General features: G+C 44.1%; 1 protein-coding gene across 1 annotated transcript; it reads right to left on the reverse strand.

Annotated features, from left to right (window-relative positions):
• Positions 1 to 1,071: 1,071 nt before the first annotated feature.
• Positions 1,072 to 12,403, reverse strand: LOC311034557 (uncharacterized protein; the record flags this gene model as incomplete). Its single annotated transcript, XM_084042437.1, has 5 exons — positions 12,325 to 12,403; positions 9,010 to 9,051; positions 7,973 to 8,137; positions 3,782 to 3,880; positions 1,072 to 1,337 (listed from the first exon to the last, which is right to left on the reverse strand). Exons 1-5 carry the CDS (start codon positions 12,353 to 12,355, stop codon positions 1,072 to 1,074), a joined length of 603 nt encoding a protein of 200 aa, XP_083898563.1. The 5' UTR covers positions 12,356 to 12,403.
• Positions 12,404 to 24,076: the final 11,673 nt, after the last annotated feature.

Below are 24,076 nucleotides of genomic sequence, written 5' to 3' on the forward strand. Positions count from 1 at the left end.
GAATGGGTTAAACACACCAGGTCATTATAGTGACTGAGAGAACCTCAGGTTGACTAACGTTACATATAAACATATATGTATATAACATATAAAATAGTATATATACATATATATATACATATAAACATATAACATATAACAATATATACATATAACATAGTATATATATATATATATATATATATATATATATATATATAGGCTACACATATATACATATAACATATAACATAGTATATATACATATAAACCTCAGAGAACCTCAGGTTGACTAACGTAACATAAACCTCAGAACTTTGCTTTTTAAACACTGTTAGTCTTGTAAATCTATGTATTTATTCAGCATTATTGCACTCAGCATTATTGCACTCACCTCCCACTTCCATCCGGCTCTCTAATTCAATTCAATTCAATTTTATTAAAGTGTCAAATCACAACAAGTTGTCTCAAGACACTTTACATGTAGAGAAGAGACCCAACATCCCACCCTGAGCAAGCAATTTTGCGACAGTGGCAACGAAAAACTCCCTCTTAATTCAACAGGAAGAAACGTCAGGCAGACCCTAGGCTCTAGGGCGGGGGCCTTCTGCCTCGACCGTGTTGGGGGAAAGAAGAGAGAGAGAAAGGGAGAGACAGAGGAGAGACAGAAAGAGATACAGTGCAAGCAGTAACAATAACAATAATAGCAAATATAATAGTGTAAGATACTAGCATATGATAGTATAATATAGTACAGCAATAGTGTGTATGCAGTATATAATGGAATAATATAAAAATGTTTAAGATAATATAATATGCGGTATAGTGTAGTGTAGTAGAAGTCCACGGTCGTGTCCAGGTCGTGCTCCATGGAGAGAGGCCCGGTCCGGTCCGCAGTCACAGTCTTGAGCCGCAGCTGGGGGTCCGTAGTAACAGTCCATAGACTCCATGAAGAGGCCCAGGCCCGGTCCGCAGTCACAGTCTTGAGCCGCAGCTGGGGGTCCATAGTAATAGTCCATGGACCTGCGACGTGGGTGGTAGAAGAAACTCCGGGGAACGATTCCCCGGTTGTAGAATTAGTGGCAGGCCTTACTAGAGCGTGAATCCGTACAGGGAGTCTGGTGACTCTCCACGGCCAGAGATGTTACACTTGTAGAATCCTTCATCAGACTTGGAGACATGGTGGATGGTCATCTGTCCTGTAGACTCTGACCTGATGAAGGATCTGTTTTTATAGAAACCAGCTGGGAGGTCAGAGGATGGTTTACCAGTTATCTGGTCTTTGGACAGGCAGCGGAACGTGACGTCACTTCCCTCTGGCACAGGAAGTACAGGACTCTCCAGGATCACATCTCCACCTAGAACCAACATGTTGAGTTATGAACATCTACTGTATAGAACCAACATGTTGAGTTATGAACATCTATAGAACCAACATGTTGAGTTATGAACATCAATAGAACCAACATGTTGAGTTATGAACATCTATAGAACCAACATGTTGAGTTATGAACATCTATAGAACCAACAGCAGTGAGTAACAACTGTAGTAGTCATTTTGTCACTTTGTCAGGGCTGGAGAGCAGCCGCAGTCAAAGCTCAAACCAGCAGCCGGCCTTCTCACCTCAGCGTTGGACTGGGATCTACATGTTGACTTGGGCAAGCAGCTCAAGACCCAGACCACGTTACAACAACTTCCTTGAGGCCAGACATTGTGCTTTCGTCAGTTTCCTCAAGGCAGATGATGCTACTGATAGAATTGACAGTTCCTTGGGAGGATCGCATAGAGGAGGTGAACAAGCGGAAGTGGTCAAAGTACCAGGAGCTGGTCGAGCAATGCCAAAGAGGAGGCTGGAAGGCACGCTGCGAGCCCATTGAAGTGGGGTGTAGAGGCTTTGCTGGCCGCTCACTGTGTAAGGTATACACGCTACTTGGCATCACGGGGGCTGCAAAAATGAAGGCCATCAAGTCCACCATGGAGGCGGCAGAGAGAGCCTCCAGATGGCTTTGGATCAGGAGGAGCAATCTGTGGGCTAACGCTACTGGTCTGATCAACCCTGGTTGGGTAACCTGAGGGAGGACGTATGATGTTGAAAGACCCGAAACGCTCGATGATCTCAGGAACACATCACTGAAGATGTGTCCCAGTGCATCTTAGGATGCATCTTTCAGTCATTATCCAATCAAAATCATTCATGTGTGTATACAGTATATAGCAGCGCCACCGACCAATACGTCGGAAAATAGAGAACGAGTCAGTTCCTCTTCCACCAGACTGGTCTAGCTTCATGGCACTTGAGGAAAATAATTGCTTTCAAACCATATGATTAAACACAGCCCTAATACTCTAAGTTGTATCAGGGGGGTTTGCCAAAGGATTTGTCATCGGATCCAGATCTTGAAGTCTCTTCTCTAAGTGCTGACCATGAGGAAGCAGACACACGACTGATTTGGCATTGCATCCATGCTCAAATGGAAACACTAGTTGTGTCAGCATGTGATACAGATGTGCTTCTTCTACTTCTGGCACACTATGTCAGAATGCAATGTAAGCTTCTCTACATGAAAGCTGGGACATCGAAGACGCCGAAGAATCTTCCAGTACATGAACTTTGCATGTTGCTTTGCTGATCAAGTTGACACACGACTTGCCTTCCATGCTGTCACTGGCTGTGACAGCATGTCATAGTTCAGTGGCCACAGTAAGAAAACAGCCTGGCAGGTGTTCCAGCAACATCACACAGGTCTCATTGGGCTTGGAAAAGGCCCTCTCACAGTAGACATAGCGAGGTCAACAGAGAAATCCATCTGTAAGATATACGGTGTGCCTGAAGTTGATACATGCAATGAAGCAAGAGTCAAGTTGTTTTGTATAGGTCGTGCACAAGAGACTCTTTCAAGAGACTCAGTTTCACATCATGCGTTCCCACTATCAACCTCTTGTCTGGAACCAAGCTCACTTGCCACATCCTGGTCTTCCTCCAGTGACCGAAATGGGATGGATGCACCTGAATGGTCAGTTGGTGCCACGGCTGCTTTCTCTGCCACGTATGCCAAAAGCATGCAGGGAGATCACGTCATGCAGTTGCACAAAGGGATGTCTCAGCCAGCGCTGCGGCTGCAGGAAAGTACGCATGGAGTGCATTGAAGCGTGCAATTGCAAGAAACCTGCCAGAACACTGAGCAAATACAAGTCAGAAACACAAATGAAGGCAATTATACATCTTAAAGCAATTATTCATTACCAACCCCCCCCCCCCCAAAAAAAAAAATCATTATTCATTACCAAAGAGGCCAATTTTCACAATATAAATGATATAAAAGTGGTTTCTTCACAATTTATCTTAAATCAGAATATTGCATTGTATTCCCCATATATGTAAACATAAAAGAGGACATTCAGTCTATTTTCTACCTTGTTTAATCAAACATATAGTGTTTTTTATGTTTCAGCATAGTGGTGGCCGCCATCTTTAAATGGTCCATTTTGAGGGCTTAGCGGCCATTTTTGAGCTTGGCACACAGCAGATTTGGATTCAGCACACCTTAATACCCCTAGAAAACATGTGTGCCATAAATTAACACGATTTGCCTTCGGGGTTAAGATTTTTGGAAAACTGACCTAGTCTAATTTTAAACTTAAAACATTCTTATTACCCACTTGACTTGTCAAGGTTGTCACAACAACACAATACTGCTAGACATAGACAAAATGTAACACATTGACTGGACTTAAACCTATATACATAGTAACAATATGTCTATACACTTCATTATATTGATGTAATTAAATTTATTGTACCAGAGATCTTGATGTTGATGGACCGGCTGACTTCTGACGTGGACTCAGACTCACACCAGTAAACTCCACCCTTATACAGGCTGACGGTACAGGAACCTCCTACACAATCACAATGAAAAGAAAGAGGGTCAGTTAAAAGTTGTCTATTGTTTCAAATCACATGCAAATCAAATTACAAATATAGCTGCAAGCAGCGATAATACGGGGCCAGTGAGAGAGAGACAGACAGACATGGAAACTGGAGAGAGAGAGAGAGAGAGAGAGAGAGAGAGAGAGAGAGAGAGAGAGAGAGAGATGGAAACTGGAGAGAGAGAGAGAGAGAGAGAGAGAGAGAGAGAGAGAGAGAGAGACATGGAAACGGAATAGATTGAAGAGAGACATGGAAACGGAATAGATTGATGAGAGAGAGAGAGATGGAAACAGAATGGATAGATTGGACATCTCAACCTATTGCCATTAACAGGAATCGAACTCTCAACCTTCGGACTAGGATAAGGATAATTCCTTTTAACAGGTCGTTCATGAAAGTCCTTGTGGTCTTGTTTCCAATGAGAACCTGTGAGCAATTAGGGGTTAAGAGTCTTGCTCAGGGACAAATTTCATTTCATCGACGCATATGCTGGGATGGCCTGGAATCGAACATGGGGCAACCAGGGCCTCTGGTTCCCTAGGCGTGCTCACTAACCACCCAGCTATGGCCGCCCCATGATAGGCTAATAGGCTGCAACACTACCTATAGTGCTATAGCGCTATAGCTTTGTCCAGGCTGATGTTGTCTGTTGAAGATCATAAACTCTTGCCTTCTGTCATGAACCAAGCCAACACTAAGATCACTCGTTCACAAACCATTTACCAATAGAGAAATTGTATGTCTCCTCGCTACCGAAAACAGTGAAAGCAGCCGATCTACAAGCTCAGAAACACGTTGCTATCTGAAAAGTTTTGAGATTGTAGATCGGTTATTTTCACAATGAAGTTTGTCATACATTAAAAAAACATACTCTCTCCAAGAAGCATTTCATCATTACCTTTAACAGTTGCACATGTATTCAATGATACAGTCATGTTGTTTGCAATTCAACTTAAATTAAGTCTGCATCAAGTGAGGCTTGAACTGGCGACCCTGAGATTGTGAGGCCTTCATTTAAGGGAGACGCCATTGGCCCAACAGATAAGTAACTGTGAAAAAGGAGATCACACAGATGATACAGTTTCACGCAAATAGCTGAAAAATCCTGGGTTTAAGTGTTTTTCAAACTGCTCAAAATTGCGGACAATCTAAGGGCGGAGCTTACTGGTCAAAGAGATAGATGTGTTCCTCATGAGTCAAGGCACATGTGTAAGCAAGTTTCACGACTTTCGGCCAAACGAGGCATGACTTATGCCTGTTTAAAGTCTGCCTTTTCAAAAAATTGCTATAGCGCCCCCTTTTGGCCAATTGGAGTGAGATTGGTTTCAGTGATATTTGGAATGACCCTGTACATTTCTGCCAAGTTTCAAAGAAATGTGAGTCTGCATGTATGTTTTAGGCACAGATGAATAATTTTCATAAAACTGTAATAGTTAAAATCTATCTCCTCCTGGGATTTTTGAGCAATCTGCACGAAACATTTTACACATGAACTTTGGACCACTGCCTACAAAAATTTCCAACGGATTTTCCATAAGTGAAAAAATGCAGAAGTTAGGAGCCAATGACTGTTTTTCATATAATTCAAAATGGTGGGCGATCTAAAGGTCAGAGGTCAAAAGTCAGACCACGAAAGTTGTCGGGCATGAAGAGACGCATGTGTGTATCGAAGTTTCATGGTTGTAGGTCAAACAGGGCATGAGTTGTACCTGTTCAAAGTTGGCACTTTCAATTGAGTGCTATAGCGCCACCCTTTGACGAATGAGTGTGAGAATTATTTCTTGGTAGTTTTTCATGAGCATCTACCATATGGCCGAGTTTCGTAAAAAGCGTATGCACGGTTAAGCCAGAACTGGCAAAAACAAGTATTTTTCAAACTGCTCAAAATTGCGGAAAATCTAAGGGCGGAGCTTAATGGTCAAATCGATACGTGTGTTCCTCATGAGTCAAGGCACATGTGTAAGCAAGTTTCACGACTTTCGGCCAAACGAGGCATGACTTATGCCTGTTTAAAGTCTGCCTTTTCAAAAAATTGCTATAGCGCCCCCTTTTGGCCAATTGGAGTAAGATTGGTTTCAGTGATATTTGGAATGACCCTGTACATTTCTGCAAAGTTTCAAAGAAATGTGAGTCTGCATGTATGTTTTAGGCACAGATGAATAATTTTCATAAAACTGTAATAGTTAAAATCTATCTCCTCCTGGGATTTTTGAGCAATCTGCACGAAACGTTTCGTACTTGAACTTTGGACCACTTTCTACAAAAATTTCCAACGGATTTTCCATAAGTGAAAAAATGCAGAAGTTAGGAGCCAATGACTGTTTTTCATATAATTCAAAATGGTGGGAGATCTAAAGGTCAGAGGTCAAAAGTCAGAGTGTGAAAGTTGTTAAGCATGAGGAGACGCATATGTGTATCCAAGTTTCATGGCTGTAGGTCAAACAGGGCATGAATTGTACCTGGTCAAAGTTGGCATTTTCAATTGAGTGCTATAGCGCCACCTTTGGACGAAAGATTGTGAGAATTATTTTTTGATCGTTTTTCATGACCATCTACCATATGGCCGAGTTTCGTAAAAACCGACAGCGCGGTTCAGCCAGAACTGCGAAAAGTGGCAGAAGAAGAAGTGACAGAATAATGCGAATAACAATACGTGTCCAGAGCAGAGCTCTGGCCCCGTAATGAATCATTCTGTGTAAAGATCAATGCATACCACACCATGGTAACGTTTGAGTTGTTCCACTGTCTATAGTATAGACTTCAATATGATGTAATTCAGAGGTTCTAAAGACTACAATATGATGTCATTCAGAGGTTCTATAGACTTCAATATGATGTAATTCAGAGGTTCTAAAGACTACAATATGATGTAATTCAGAGGTTCTAAAGACTACAATATGATGTCATTCAGAGGTTCTATAGACTTCAATATGATGTAATTCAGAGGTTCTAAAGACTACAATATGATGTCATTCAGAGGTTCTAAAGACTACAATATGATGTCATTCAGAGGTTCTAAAGACTACAATATGATGATGTCATTCAGAGGTTCTATAGACTACAATATGATGTCATTCAGAGGTTCTATAGACTACAATATGATGTCATTCAGAGGTTCTATAGACTACAATATGATGTCATTCAGAGGTTCTAAAGACTACAATATGATGGCATTCAGAGGTTCTAAAGACTACAATATGATGTAATTCAGAGGTTCAACAATATGATGTCATTGAGAGGTTCTATAGACTACAATATGATGTCATTCAGAGGTTCTACAGACTACAATATGATGTCATTCAGAGGTTCTATAGACTACAATATGATGTCATTCAGAGGTTCTAAAGCCTACAATATGATGTCATTCAGAGGTTCTATAGACTACAATATGATGTCATTCAGAGGTTCTATAGACTACAATATGATGTCATTCAGAGGTTCTATAAACTACAATATGATGTCATTCAGAGGTTCTACAGACTACAATATGATGTCATTCAGAGGTTCTATAAACTACAATATGATGTCATTCAGAGGTTCTACAGACTACAATATGATGTCATTCAGAGGTTCTACAGACTACAATATGATGTCATTCAGAGGTTCTACAGACTACACTATGATGTCATTCAGAAGTTCTATAGACTACAATATGATGTCATTCAGAGGTTCTATAGACTACAATATGATGTCATTCAGAGGTTCTATAAACTACAATATGATGTCATTCAGAGGTTCTATAAACTACAATATGATGTCATTCAGAGGTTCTATAAACTACAATATGATGTAATTCAGAGGTTCTATAGACTACAATATAATGTCATTCAGTCTGATGATATTATATAGATGTATTGATAACTTCTTTGTTTGTGTTTGTTCGTTTTGTATTGTATTGTATTTCATGAGAATATAAATAAAGATTTGTAAAAAATAAAATAAAAAATGATGTCATTCAGAGGTTCTATAGACAACAATATGATGTCATTCAGAGGTTCTATAGACTACAATATGATGTCATTCAGAGGTTCTCAGTACTTTTTTCAGTCCTCCCTCCATACCTGCGATGGTTCCCCATCCACGGCCACAGGTTGCATTCTCCCCAGTCTTACTGCTCTGTCTTGTCACATTCCACCCCAGTACAGGCTTCTGGTCTTCCTCACAGCTCAGTGAGATGGACTCACTTTGAAAGAACTGTGAACTGTCAGGACTGACTCTCAGAGACACTGGAAAGAAAGAAAGAAAGAAAGAAAGAAAGAAAGAAAGAAAGAAAGAAAGAAAGAACAATCTGTTATGAGGATTTTATGTAACGTTTCCACTGAATAGTTTATTTATTTGTATCAGTGTCAGGTAGACTCTGTGTACCAGAGAAAACATATTTATCTTTTCATCTTATTTTATAGTGAACTCTTCCTCATCTGGATTTTAGCCATCAGTGAAACCACACAAAGGACTTATGACAATAAACTACGGTATTTCAAACGCATATGTGTGATCGGACCTTATCTAGGTTCCTTGGTTTACGCAGTTCCCACGCTCCCACACACCAGGTGCAATCACCAGGGCATTTAACAGACAGCGGGGTGACAGACGGCTCAGGGACCATTTCAGGCCGTCACAATACATAATCTTTTAATGCTTTTTTCATGTGGAGATCACAATTGTTATCATGAGAAATGTACTTTTGATTTGTGGTTCATGATACATAACTACACAGACTGTTGAATGGTTCTCCTCGACATGCGTAAAGCTAAAATAATGCATTACATGTATCACCCAGAAAGAATCTATGTATATGATTGTCGACACAATCACATGATTGCAGACCATGTTTACTATTTTAATACCTTAAACATTTGAATATCTCATTTTTAATGACCCAATATCATAAAAATGATCCTGTGATCGTCGTGTTTTATATGTCCACCTCCAGAGGAGGTGGATGACCATGTCGTTTTTTATACAGGACACATGCTTGTTTCATAACCTTAAAGTTGTCCGAAAAAGAAGAGATGGTCCAAATGTGGCTTTTTGTCAATGATCTATTAAACTATTGTCTCACACTACACTACTATGCAATGCAATGCAGTTGTCTCACCTTTTGGTTGAACAGGTCCACAACAGATGAGGAGATACACCACTGGAGAGAGAGAGAGAGAGAGAGAGAGAGAGAGAGAGAGAGAGAGAGAGAGAGAGAGAGAGACTTTATGTGGTGAAAACCAGATATGCCCAGGCAGTAACTACAGATTATTTAAACAATTCATTTGGTTCAGTTCAGTTGTAATTTTAAAGTTTATTAAGTGTTATTAAGTTTATTTCAATAATCTTTCACTTTGCACAGTATATAAGTTCAATATCCAATTACTGTCATGACTAGCAGACCTAAATGGGGGCTGGGAGCTCCACATGCACGCGCGAGCACGCACCGTCAGCGGCGGTCTTTAACATCTTAAACAATAGCCTCAACCTGGCTGCTTTGCATAACATGTGTTCCTTCTCACAATGAGAGACAACAGTCTCTGTACTGCAGAGTGTGAAAGGGTTAATCGCTTAGCAGAGGACCCAAGAACAAGAGCTGTAGCCTACCAGACGCTCACAGGTTATCCCTGTCTGTTGTTGCAGAGTGGGCACCTCAAAGTAAAATTGGTTATTTGATCCAAAATGTTAAAAAATACAATATTTGGAAAACGGTCTTGAAGGGATATTTCACTTTCAAACATGTTTGGGGTCATTTCAGGCTTTTGTGAATGAATCTTACAATCTTACAATGGGTTTGTATAGGAAGGGGGCGTGTCTGATAAAATGAATATCAAATATCTAAATACTGAATCAAGCATCTTAAAAACTGTCTGGGGTGAATCACAAAAGCCTCAAATGACCCCAAACATGTTTGAAAGTGAAATATCCCTTTAAGTGGAATGTATATGTCACAGGGAAATTGGCATTCCAGGGAAATTGAAAGAGGAGCGCTCGCTTTTAGGCGCGGGGCTTCGGTGCGAGGCGGGGCTTTTCGAGACAGGGTTTTTTACGCGAGGCTCGCGAGGAGGAGGAGGTGCGAGGCAGGGCTTTGATACTAGGCGGCGCGAGGAGGAGAAGGAGGAGGAACGAAGCGGGGCTTTGATAAGCGGGGCTTTTTGATTTGAAGGCGGCGCGAGGAGGCGGCCATAGCTGAGTGGTTAGTGAGCCCGCCTAGGGAGCCAGAGGCCCTGGTTGCCCCAGGTTCGATTCCAGGCCAGGCCAGCATATGAAATTTGTCCCTGCAGCAAGACTCTTAACCCCTAATTGCTCACAGGTTCTCATTGGAAACAAGACCGCAAGGACTTTCATGAACGACCTGTTAAAAGGAATTATCCTTATCCTTAGGAAGAGGAGGAGGAGGAGGCGCGAGGCGGGGCTTTGATGCGAGGCCGACCTGGCTTTTGTTGTTCCCCCCCACATAGCAACCAGGAAGCTATGCTAGGGGAACGCGCGTTCACACACACACACGTGATAATAGTTATTGTCCATGACGGAGGCGCGTCGACTCAGCAGAGCTTGAGGCAGAGGAGGCGCGCCCTCGCGCCTCCAGACGCGAGTGCCCACGACGACCGGCGAAGGTCTGCCAGTCGAATCAGCACCGTCCGAGTTGTGAACCGATAGGGGGAGAATAGATATTTTCATGGGTTACAGTCTATGGTTACTATCCAGTGTCCACGACGACACACATGAGTGCGTGTGTGCGTGTGCATGTGTGCGCATGCACACATGCACACGCATGTGCATGCATGTGGCTTGCATTTATTGCCCTCTAGCGTTGGTTATACAGAATTGCCTGGGTGGGTGGTAAAAACAAGCGCTCCTTTTTCAATTTCCCTGGAATGCCAATTTCCCTGTACCATATACATGATTAGAACATGATTGAGCATTTCACAATTAAGGTCTAATATTTCTGCAGTCACTACAAATAGCAACAAAACCTTTATATCCAATCATTTTGACCATAAATAAGAAGTTGAAGGGTCAGTTTAAGTCTGACAATGATATACTGTGCATGTATAGCCTACTTTACATTACTTAAGACAATTTTTCAAATATTTTCTTATCTTGGACAAAATAGCAAATGTTACATTGAGGCGCCCACTCTTCTTGTATCCTTATATTGATGCCTGTTGCTAATTGTAAATAAGAGTGAAAAGTGTTCCAAGCATGAACAGTCAGCAGGGACCAGCCCACAATATTTGTGATGAGCATAAACCCCCCCCCCCTAAAAAAAAACACACAGTGAATGTCCCAGGGCTCAGCATTTGGTGCCCCACACACACACACACACACACACACACACACACACACACACACACACACACACACACACACACACACACACACACACACACACACACACACACAGACAGACAGACAGACAGACAGACAGACAGACAGACAGACACACAGACAGACAGACAGACAGACAGACAGACAGACAGACAGACAGACAGACAGACAGACAGACAGACAGACACACACACACACACACACACACACACACACACACACACACACACACACACACACACACACACACACACAGGGTCCTCATACAGACAAAGGCAGACAAGTCATGCATAGACAAACACATGGACACAAAGAGAAACGGTATGATTCCCCCTGATAGTAATCTGATACTTAAATGAATTAATTAACAATATGTTCTAGAATGTATTTAGGTGTGCTGATACTCTTTCACTCCTTAAGCACCTTACTGTATGTCTAACCTCATGTACATTAGGCTACCAGCTGGATTATGCTGTGTAGATATCTTAGATTGTTGCCTCTTCTTGACATGTTTTCCTCTACTGTGTCTCTTTTTTTCTTTCTTCTGTGCTCTCCCTGCCCATTCCCCCCTTCTTTTCTTTTCTCTTTCTGAAAACAACAAAACGATGGAGCTTGTTTCACAAAAATAAATGTTTTACACCTTTAAACCTATGATGCTACTGAGATAATCTCAGGTCAATTAATGTTACATCTGGCCCGGAACGCAGTAGTGGTCCGGGCACCTAGACTGCAATGTAGCCTGACAGCGCATCGAGGGTTCGACTCCCGTTCACAACGATCTTTACTGCATGTCTCTCCCCATCTCTCTCTCCCGGTTTCTTGTCTATCTTTACTGTAAACTATAAATAAAGGCAAAAAAGACCCCAAATATATCTTTAAAACTAAAAAAAAGTTACATCTAAACCTCAGACGCAGTAATTTGCATCCTGGACTTCCAATTTGCTCTGATTAAAAACACTAAACCACCCTTCCAGCACTTAAATAACCTCATTGGCAACAAAATAGGCATTTACAGTATGTATCATTACAGTACATGTAAATGCAAATGAGTGTTAAGCAGTAACATAAGAGAGTAAAATAAGATAATAAATAAAGTACTCACATGCTGTTATACAGGTTGATGCAGATTTCATCTTGTTAAACTGACTGACTGACACTGACTGAGAGCAGAGCTGTGTGGTTTCATATACTGTATATAGACCCTCTGCTGCTGCTCGATGAACAATGTATTTCCTTTTTGGTAAGATGCTCAACCACACACACACACACACACACACACACACACACACACACACACACACACACACACACACACACACACACACACACACACACACACACACACACACACGCGTGCACGCACACTCGGCTCATGACTTATGGGTGATGAAAAAAATCACTCCAAATTAAGTGTATTATACTTTATTTAAATTTGTTGATTGATTTGTTCTCTATCATTGTCTCCGCCAGGCCGAAAGGCATGGCGAGAGTTTTGCACCCTGTCTGTCCGTACGTCCGTGTGTCTGTCTGTGTGAACAGCTAATCAATGGCACTGTTGGCCCGGCCGCTGTGAAACTGTGCACACACACTCCCTGGATGCCAAAGCCGAACTTCTTTCACGAAACTGGTCTTTCAGATTTTTCGTATTCCATTCTGATTGGCTAAAAATGGCTTCCAATGTTTGCAGGCGTGCTCCGTTTTGAACAAAATGCCTCAAATCATGAACACAACATGCAATTTCTGTGAAATTTTGCACGCACATTCCCACTAGGAAGAGGAAGAAATGGCACTTGATCATTTTCAAATTAGCCTCATGGTGGCGCTATAACAGGCTGATTCGTGTTTTTACCTATAACTGCACCGATTTGAGTAAAACTTTGTATGCACACTCCCTAGAGGTCAAGGAAAAACCTTTGCCCTGCATTTTTCACATCTGCCTTTTATAGCGCCACCAGGAGGCCGACATTTGTAAAAAATAAAAAATAAAAAAAAAGATATAACTCCTTCCCGTTTTATCCAAATTTCACACACATCGGTACACATGATCTCTATAGTCATGTGATCAAGGCGGATCTGTTTGATTTTTCATATTCCCTCCTGATTGGCTAAGATTCACATCTAAAGTTTGCAGTAGTGGCTTGTTTTAAACACATTGCCGCAAATCATGAACGCGGCGTCCGATTGCAGTAAAATTTTGCAAGCACTTTCACACTATGTTGAGGAAGAAATGCCACCCCACACGCACACACAAACACACACGGATGGACGGACAGGGTGCAAAACATACTCTTGCCATGTCTTTCGGCCTGCCGGAGACAATAAACAAGACATCAACACTAGTAGCATTAATACATGTGTGTGGGGGGGGGGGGTCATTTCTGGTGGCAAGGGAGGACTTTTCTAGGACCAGTTACCAGTTACAAATTGCAGAGCAGCAGACAGGTGCTCTTATGGTGGTTGTGAAGGAGTACATGTACATATACCCAATGACCAACTTCAAACTCACCATGCGATCACAGAGGACCTGAGAGAGCGCTGCACTGAGTGGGAAGTCAGTCTAATATGATAATATAATAGGGTCTAATGTTATACGGCTGAAAAAATGTATAAATAAGGTCAAGAAAGAAAGAAAGAAAAAGCTTAATTACTCTTTTATTAGATGGATGACGTTTTGAATTATGTGTCTTAATTAGGCTACTGGGGGCTCATGTATGTTTATGTTGTGGGTTGCCTGATGTCATGTTATATGAATAACCTAACACTAACCCTATTAGGGTTAGTGTTAGGTTATTCATATAACATGGGTTAAACCCATGTTATATGAATAAACTAATCCTAACCCTAACCCGTGTTATATAATGAATTAGACTTTAAAGAGGACCTTGTGGTTTTATAAATAAGGCTACAGAGAACTCTCCAGGTACTGTGGGTTGACTTGGAGGCCTCAGGTAGCCTGTAAATATGACTCAACACTGACATCTAGTGGTAGAATGTAAAACGTATAGACATATTACATCAGTTGATAAATCATGTTGATAATGAATATGAATATAATTATGATGAATTATATTCAGTTCGTTGTATTCAGATCACTTCAGGCAACACTGTGAGATTATCAAAGCTACAATCTCATCTCTTAAAGGTGGAGTATTTTTCTTTTGTTAAAACTTAAAAGTACTGTTAAGTAGCTGGGATAGTAATCATTGCTACTGTGTTGATCATTAGATCACTATTCAACAAATTGGAACTAGAGTTATCTCCCCACCTTTAACTCTGTCAAATAATGTACAATCATAAGTTAAAAATCTTCAGAAAAAAACGAGACGTTGAAAAGGCTATATGCACTTCAGTGAACAGCATTTATCCATTTAGATAAATACTTAATGTTATCAAAACTGTTAAAAACTGTTTTTATTACACATAAACATAATTCGTGTTGTCTAGCTTCTTAGAAATGCTGAATTTATATTTCTAATGTGCAAATACATCTTTTTTTCAATTTCAGTTTCAGTTTTTTTTTCCAGTTTCTTTTTACTCTAGAGGATACTCTTATTCTGAAGAGATCTACCACCGGAAGTCTTGTAGTTGATGACGGAATACAAACTCATCACCCTGGGCTAGGAGCTCCGTTCCGTCAGCAGAAATTGGACTTCCGGTTTTCGAGCTAGCAGAAATAAGGGTTCCGGCTGCCTTCAAAATAAGAGCGTACATTTTTTATGTTTTTTAAAAGACACAAATCTAATTTAAAAATACATTTATGATGTATGCCTTTTAAATGGCTCATACTAAAACACTTCTAAGTGGCAAGTTTAAAAAAGAAAGACACAATTGTATTTAAAAAATACATTTATGATGTACATTATGTCTTTTTAAATGGCTTATACTAGATCACTTCTAAGTGCCAGGTTGTTCCAGTTTGAAATTGGCTATTGACCCCCATTAAATGTGCACTTAGCACTGTTTTGCACTTTAACTGGATATTGATTTGTGTGTGTTACATATATGTATTGTTTTTGTATTGTTTGTCCATTGTTGTAATAATGATGACTCTAGGCCAGGTCACTCTTGGAAAATGATGATGATATAATATTTTTTATTGCAGAAGCAAATAAACAATGATAAAAGAGACCACAAAATATGCTACAAATAATAATAGTAGATAGTGCAAGCGAGATAAAAAAAAAGGAGAAGAATTTGGGGTTTATAAAGTTGATCTCACGTATTTAAAAACTAAAATACAATACAAATACAAAAGTAATCAGAAAAAAAATATTACAAATTTATATTATTTAACAACATATATACAACATGGAAACACAGCATAAAAAAAGATAGAGAAATATTAGTACATTTTTAGTGTGTGTGTGTGTGTGTGTGTGTGTGTGTGTGTGTGTGTGTGTGTGTGTGTGTGTGTGTACTTCTCCATAACTGAGCGCCCCTAAACTTGATAGAAAATGGATACAGACCAGTAGAGAATATTGGTGAACATTTGAGAGATAATTTGTAAAAAAAAAAGAAAGTGGCAGGCCGCCCAGTGCGGCCTGACGTAAGAAAAGTGCCAATTTCAGACAATACTGGACACTGGACAGGAGACGGCTGTTGGCGCCAGCACTTTTGACATACGCACACGTTCAGGGAGACCCCCCTACAACGCCACACTCTCCGCTAAGCCAGACAGGTGTATTTGGAAAAATGGCGGGCCGTCCAGTGAGGTCAGGGGTCAGAAAACAGCCATTTTTAGTGCATAGACTTCACAAATTGGGCGCTGGACACGAGACAGCTATTTGTGGCAGCACTTTTGACATACGCACGCGTTCAGGGAGACCCCCTCTACAACGCCACACTCTCCGCTAAGCCAGACAGGTGTATTTGGAAAAGTGGCGGGCCGTCCAGTGAGGTCAGGGGTCAGAAAACAGCCATTTTTAGTGCATAGACTTCACAAATTGGGCGCTGGACACGAGACAGGAATTTGTGGCGGCACTTGTGACATACGCACGCGTTCAGGGAGACCCCCTCTACAACGCCACACTCTCCGCTAAGCCAGACAGGTGTATTTGGAAAAATGGCGGGCCGTCCAGTGAGGTCAGGGGTCAGCAAACAGCCATTTTTAGTGCATAGACTTCACAAATTGGGCGCTGGACACGAGACAGCTATTTGTGGCGGCACTTGTGACATACGCACGCGTTCAGGGAGACCCCCTCTACAACGCCACACTCTCCGCTAAGCCAGACAGGTGTATTTGGAAAAATGGCGGGCCGTCCAGTGAGGTCAGGGGTCAGAAAACAGCCATTTTTAGTGCATAGACTTCACAAATTGGGCGCTGGACACGAGACAGCTATTTGTGGCGGCACTTGTGACATACGCACGCGTTCAGGGAGACCCCCTCTACAACGCCACACTCTCCGCTAAGCCAGACAAGTGTATTTGGAAAAATGGCGGGCCGTCCAGTGAGGTCAGGGGTCAGAAAACAGCCATTTTTAGTGCATAGACTTCACAAATTGGGCGCTGGACACGAGACAGCTATTTGTGGCGGCACTTGTGACATACGCACGCGTTCAGGGAGACCCCCTCTACAACGCCACACTCTCCGCTAAGCCAGACAGGTGTATTTGGAAAAATGGCGGGCCGTCCAGTGAGGTCAGGGGTCAGCAAACAGCCATTTTTAGTGCATAGACTTCACAAATTGGGCGCTGGACACGAGACAGCTATTTGTGGCGGCACTTGTGACATACGCACGCGTTCAGGGAGACCCCCTCTACAACGCCACACTCTCCGCTAAGCCAGACAGGTGTATTTGGAAAAATGGCGGGCCGTCCAGTGAGGTCAGGGGTCAGAAAACAGCCATTTTTAGTGCATAGACTTCACAAATTGGGCGCTGGACACGAGACAGCTATTTGTGGCGGCACTTGTGACATACGCACGCGTTCAGGGAGACCCCCTCTACAACGCCACACTCTCCGCTAAGCCAGACAAGTGTATTTGGAAAAATGGCGGGCCGTCCAGTGAGGTCAGGGGTCAGAAAACAGCCATTTTTAGTGCATAGACTTCACAAATTGGGCGCTGGACACGAGACAGCTATTTGTGGCGGCACTTGTGACATACGCACGCGTTCAGGGAGACCCCCTCTACAACGCCACACTCTCCGCTAAGCCAGACAGGTGTATTTGGAAAAATGGCGGGGCCGTCCAGTGAGGTCAGGGGTCAGAAAACAGCCATTTTTAGTGCATAGACTTCACAAATTGGGCGCTGGACACGAGACAGCTATTTGTGGCGGCACTTGTGACATACGCACGCGTTCAGGGAGACCCCCTCTACAACGCCACACTCTCCGCTAAGCCAGACAGGTGTATTCGGAAAAGTGGCGGGCCGTCCAGTGAGGTCAGGGGTCAGAAAACAGCCATTTTTAGGGCATAGACTTCACAAATTGGGCGCTGGACACGAGACAGGAATTTGCGGCGGCACGTGTGACATACGCACGCGTTCAGGGAGACCCCCTCTACAACGCCACACTCTCCGCTAAGCCAGACAGGTGTATTTGGAAAAGTGGCGGGCCGTCCAGTGAGGTCAGGGGTCAGAAAACAGCCATTTTCAGACCCCCTCTAAAAATTTTTTTTTTGAAATAGTGAAAATAGACGATTAGCATGCAGATATACGTCAGAATCACTTGTCAGTGCACATTTATTTATATTTATTTATTTAACAGGGACAATGCACATTGATCAACATGTCAGTTATTCACGTCCATGTAAATGAGCCAGAGTTGGCAAATTTTCATCTGTAGTCCCTGGGCAGGCTGTTAAAAAAGTGGTATAGTTATCCATACAAAAAGAGACATTGTCAACTATACAAAACAAGTAGACATAGTACAATACAGTAAAATAGGAGGAGACACATCAGTGATTAATGGAGGCGAAATTTACTCATGATTACAAATTTGGTTAGCTTTTAGCCATCTTTTAAGGTTGAATTTGAAGGTTAGAAAGTTGTTGGTCTCTCTTACTTCGGTAGGAAGACTGTTCCAGTGATGGGGGGCTCTAACAGAGAAGACTGTTTTACCAACATACTCCGTCTGAATGGTACCTCACAGTCTCCTCTGGTAGTTGCCCTTGTTGATCTGTCACCACTCTCCCTTCGCTCTATGAACTGTTTTAGTGGTGGAGGTGCAAGCCCATTTAAAACCTTAAAAATGAGACAGGCATCTGTCTCGTGTCCAGCGCCCAATTTGTGAAGTCTATGCACTAAAAATGGCTGTTTTCTGACCCCTGACCTCACTGGACGGCCCGCCACTTTTCCAAATACACCTGTCTGGCTTAGCGGAGAGTGTGGCGTTGTAGAGGGGGTCTCCCTGAACGCGTGCGTATGTCACAAGTGCCGCCACAAATTCCTGTCTCGTGTCCAGCGCCCAATTTGTGAAGTCTATGCACTAAAAATGGCTGTTTTCTGACCCCTGACCTCACTGGACGGCCCGCCACTTTTCCAAATACACCTGTCTGGCTTAGCGGAGAGTGTGGCGTTGTAGAGGGGGTCTCCCTGAACGCGTGCGTATGTCACAAGTGCCGCCACAAATTCCTGTCTCGTGTCCAGCGCCCAATTTGTGAAGTCTATGCACTAAAAATGGCTGTTTTCTGACCCCTGACCTCACTGGACGGCCCGCCACTTTTCCAAATACACCTGTCTGGCTTAGCGGAGAGTGTGGCGTTGTAGAGGGGGTCTCCCTGAACGCGTGCGTATGTCACAAGTGCCGCCACAAATTCCTGTCTCGTGTCCAGCGCCCAATTTGTGAAGTCTATGCACTAAAAATGGCTGTTTTCTGACCCCTGACCTCACTGGACGGCCCGCCATTTTTCCAAATACACCTGTCTGGCTTAGCGGAGAGTGTGGCGTTGTAGAGGGGGTCTCCCTGAACGCGTGCGTATGTCACAAGTGCCGCCACAAATTCCTGTCTCGTGTCCAGCGCCCAATTTGTGAAGTCTATGCCCTAAAAATGGCTGTTTTCTGACCCCTGACCTCACTGGACGGCCCGCCACTTTTCCGAATACACCTGTCTGGCTTAGCGGAGAGTGTGGCGTTGTAGAGGGGGTCTCCCTGAACGCGTGCGTATGTTACAAGTGCCGCCACAAATTCCTGTCTCGTGTCCAGCGCCCAATTTGTGAAGTCTATGCACTAAAAATGGCTGTTTTCTGACCCCTGACCTCACTGGACGGCCCGCCACTTTTCCAAATACACCTGTCTGGCTTAGCGGAGAGTGTGGCGTTGTAGAGGGGGTCTCCCTGAACGCGTGCGTATGTCACAAGTGCCGCCACAAATTCCTGTCTCGTGTCCAGCGCCCAATTTGTGAAGTCTATGCACTAAAAATGGCTGTTTTCTGACCCCTGACCTCACTGGACGGCCCGCCACTTTTCCAAATACACCTGTCTGGCTTAGCGGAGAGTGTGGCGTTGTAGAGGGGGTCTCCCTGAACGCGTGCGTATGTCACAAGTGCCGCCACAAATTCCTGTCTCGTGTCCAGCGCCCAATTTGTGAAGTCTATGCACTAAAAATGGCTGTTTTCTGACCCCTGACCTCACTGGACGGCCCGCCACTTTTCCAAATACACCTGTCTGGCTTAGCGGAGAGTGTGGCGTTGTAGAGGGGGTCTCCCTGAACGCGTGCGTATGTCACAAGTGCCGCCACAAATTCCTGTCTCGTGTCCAGCGCCCAATTTGTGAAGTCTATGCACTAAAAATGGCTGTTTTCTGACCCCTGACCTCACTGGACGGCCCGCCATTTTTCCAAATACACCTGTCTGGCTTAGCGGAGAGTGTGGCGTTGTAGAGGGGGTCTCCCTGAACGCGTGCGTATGTCACAAGTGCCGCCACAAATTCCTGTCTCGTGTCCAGCGCCCAATTTGTGAAGTCTATGCCCTAAAAATGGCTGTTTTCTGACCCCTGACCTCACTGGACGGCCCGCCACTTTTCCGAATACACCTGTCTGGCTTAGCGGAGAGTGTGGCGTTGTAGAGGGGGTCTCCCTGAACGCGTGCGTATGTCACAAGTGCCGCCACAAATTCCTGTCTCGTGTCCAGCGCCCAATTTGTGAAGTCTATGCACTAAAAATGGCTGTTTTCTGACCCCTGACCTCACTGGACGGCCCGCCACTTTTCCAAATACACCTGTCTGGCTTAGCGGAGAGTGTGGCGTTGTAGAGGGGGTCTCCCTGAACGCGTGCGTATGTCACAAGTGCCGCCACAAATTCCTGTCTCGTGTCCAGCGCCCAATTTGTGAAGTCTATGCACTAAAAATGGCTGTTTTCTGACCCCTGACCTCACTGGACGGCCCGCCACTTTTCCAAATACACCTGTCTGGCTTAGCGGAGAGTGTGGCGTTGTAGAGGGGGTCTCCCTGAACGCGTGCGTATGTCACAAGTGCCGCCACAAATTCCTGTCTCGTGTCCAGCGCCCAATTTGTGAAGTCTATGCCCTAAAAATGGCTGTTTTCTGACCCCTGACCTCACTGGACGGCCCGCCACTTTTCCGAATACACCTGTCTGGCTTAGCGGAGAGTGTGGCGTTGTAGAGGGGGTCTCCCTGAACGCGTGCGTATGTTACAAGTGCCGCCACAAATTCCTGTCTCGTGTCCAGCGCCCAATTTGTGAAGTCTATGCACTAAAAATGGCTGTTTTCTGACCCCTGACCTCACTGGACGGCCCGCCACTTTTCCAAATACACCTGTCTGGCTTAGCGGAGAGTGTGGCGTTGTAGAGGGGGTCTCCCTGAACGCGTGCGTATGTCACAAGTGCCGCCACAAATTCCTGTCTCGTGTCCAGCGCCCAATTTGTGAAGTCTATGCACTAAAAATGGCTGTTTTCTGACCCCTGACCTCACTGGACGGCCCGCCACTTTTCCAAATACACCTGTCTGGCTTAGCGGAGAGTGTGGCGTTGTAGAGGGGGTCTCCCTGAACGCGTGCGTATGTCACAAGTGCCGCCACAAATTCCTGTCTCGTGTCCAGCGCCCAATTTGTGAAGTCTATGCACTAAAAATGGCTGTTTTCTGACCCCTGACCTCACTGGACGGCCCGCCACTTTTCCAAATACACCTGTCTGGCTTAGCGGAGAGTGTGGCGTTGTAGAGGGGGTCTCCCTGAACGCGTGCGTATGTCACAAGTGCCGCCACAAATTCCTGTCTCGTGTCCAGCGCCCAATTTGTGAAGTCTATGCACTAAAAATGGCTGTTTTCTGACCCCTGACCTCACTGGACGGCCCGCCATTTTTCCAAATACACCTGTCTGGCTTAGCGGAGAGTGTGGCGTTGTAGAGGGGGTCTCCCTGAACGCGTGCGTATGTCACAAGTGCCGCCACAAATTCCTGTCTCGTGTCCAGCGCCCAATTTGTGAAGTCTATGCCCTAAAAATGGCTGTTTTCTGACCCCTGACCTCACTGGACGGCCCGCCACTTTTCCGAATACACCTGTCTGGCTTAGCGGAGAGTGTGGCGTTGTAGAGGGGGTCTCCCTGAACGCGTGCGTATGTCACAAGTGCCGCCACAAATTCCTGTCTCGTGTCCAGCGCCCAATTTGTGAAGTCTATGCACTAAAAATGGCTGTTTTCTGACCCCTGACCTCACTGGACGGCCCGCCACTTTTCCAAATACACCTGTCTGGCTTAGCGGAGAGTGTGGCGTTGTAGAGGGGGTCTCCCTGAACGCGTGCGTATGTCACAAGTGCCGCCACAAATTCCTGTCTCGTGTCCAGCGCCCAATTTGTGAAGTCTATGCACTAAAAATGGCTGTTTTCTGACCCCTGACCTCACTGGACGGCCCGCCACTTTTCCAAATACACCTGTCTGGCTTAGCGGAGAGTGTGGCGTTGTAGAGGGGGTCTCCCTGAACGCGTGCGTATGTCACAAGTGCCGCCACAAATTCCTGTCTCGTGTCCAGCGCCCAATTTGTGAAGTCTATGCACTAAAAATGGCTGTTTTCTGACCCCTGACCTCACTGGACGGCCCGCCACTTTTCCAAATACACCTGTCTGGCTTAGCGGAGAGTGTGGCGTTGTAGAGGGGGTCTCCCTGAACGCGTGCGTATGTCACAAGTGCCGCCACAAATTCCTGTCTCGTGTCCAGCGCCCAATTTGTGAAGTCTATGCACTAAAAATGGCTGTTTTCTGACCCCTGACCTCACTGGACGGCCCGCCACTTTTCCAAATACACCTGTCTGGCTTAGCGGAGAGTGTGGCGTTGTAGAGGGGGTCTCCCTGAACGCGTGCGTATGTCACAAGTGCCGCCACAAATTCCTGTCTCGTGTCCAGCGCCCAATTTGTGAAGTCTATGCACTCCAGTGAACAGCATTTATCCATTTAGATACATTTTTTATGTTATTAAAACAGTTAAACACTTTTTTTATTACAAATATACATAATATGTGTTTTCTAGCTTCGTTTAAATGCTTAATTTATAGTTTTAATGTGCAAATGAACCGTTTTTCAATGGTTTTCAATGGTTTCTTTTTACTCTAGAGGGTACTCTTATTCTGAAGAGATCGTCAACCGGAAGTCTTATTTCTGCTCCGTTATTTCTGCTGACGGAACACAGCTTGGGCTAGCGCAAGACCTACTACTTGGAAGACCTGGGATGTTGGTTGTCTTCGCAGGATATTGTTGAAGCAAGGGTGCGGGGCTGGGAGATAGTCAGCGCACTGGGTACATCCACACATGTCCCTCAAGTTGCCGTACGGACGCCGGAAGTCCAATCCACTCCCATGTTAAGTTTAAAACCGGAATTACCGTTCCGTTTTTTTTTTAACATGGGAGTGGACGGGGCTACCGTCACGTAGCGTACCGTTGCACGCTAGCGTACGGACATGTGTGGATGTACCCACAGACTACTGCGCTGCTGACGGACAACGGATGCACGCTTTATGAGAAACAACAAAAATAAAACCTGGCAAAACAGTTGCGTGCATTAGCGCAAGATGAGGATAAAGGAAACATTCAGTCTAAATGTCCAGCTTGCTAATTCTCGCCTATACTACTACTACTTTTGTATTTGAAACTTTAAATTTCTCTAAATATTACAAGTACAAATATCAGTGAAGTCATTATTCAGTCCGACTTCACCGTAGCCTATTAGTAGCCTTTTCATAAATGATATTTGTACTTAGGCTGTCCTTAAAGTTTATAATATTTAGAGAAATGTAAAGTTTCAAATACAAAAGTAGTAGTAGTAGGCGAGAATTAGCAAGCTGGACATTTAGACTGAATGTTTCATTTATCCTCATCTTGCACTAATGCACGCAACTGTTTCACCAGGTTTTATTTGTGTTGTTTCTCATAAGCGTGCATCTGTTGTCCGTCAACAGCACAGTCGTCTGTGCCTTGACTTCAGTGCGCTGACTCTCTCCCATCCCCGCCAGTCCCGCCCCCTTGCTTCAACAATATGGGAATAGAGAGTTGGCGTCTGGGACTGAGGTTGCCATATCTATGGAGGTTACAAACTCATAGATGAAAATAGCTCCATAAAGAACCTCTCGCTCCGCTATACAGCTCCGAGATGAGGCTCTATGTGGTTCTCATCCGGGATCGGTCGAACGTCCGCCAAGGCTCCGCTGTTTACCCTTTTGTATACATCGTATCCCAAAACTAATGGTAGATTCCAAACCTCACGGATGTTTAAGGTTTGGACCGGAGCATAATATTTTAGGTCTGGAGCGAAACTACCCGTTTAAATCGCTTATTTAGTCAGCCTGTGGCCATGTTTCCCATTCAACCCGGAAAACCCCCCTACGTCCGCTGCCAGTACTGCTCCTGGTTTGGCTACAATGGGAAACATGGCCACCGGCGGACTAAATAAGCGATTTAAACGGGTAGTTTCGCTCCAGAC

Source organism: Gymnoscopelus microlampas (assembly GCF_963454915.1).
Source record: "Gymnoscopelus microlampas genome assembly, chromosome: 19".
NCBI classification, from domain to species: domain Eukaryota; kingdom Metazoa; phylum Chordata; class Actinopteri; order Myctophiformes; family Myctophidae; genus Gymnoscopelus; species Gymnoscopelus microlampas.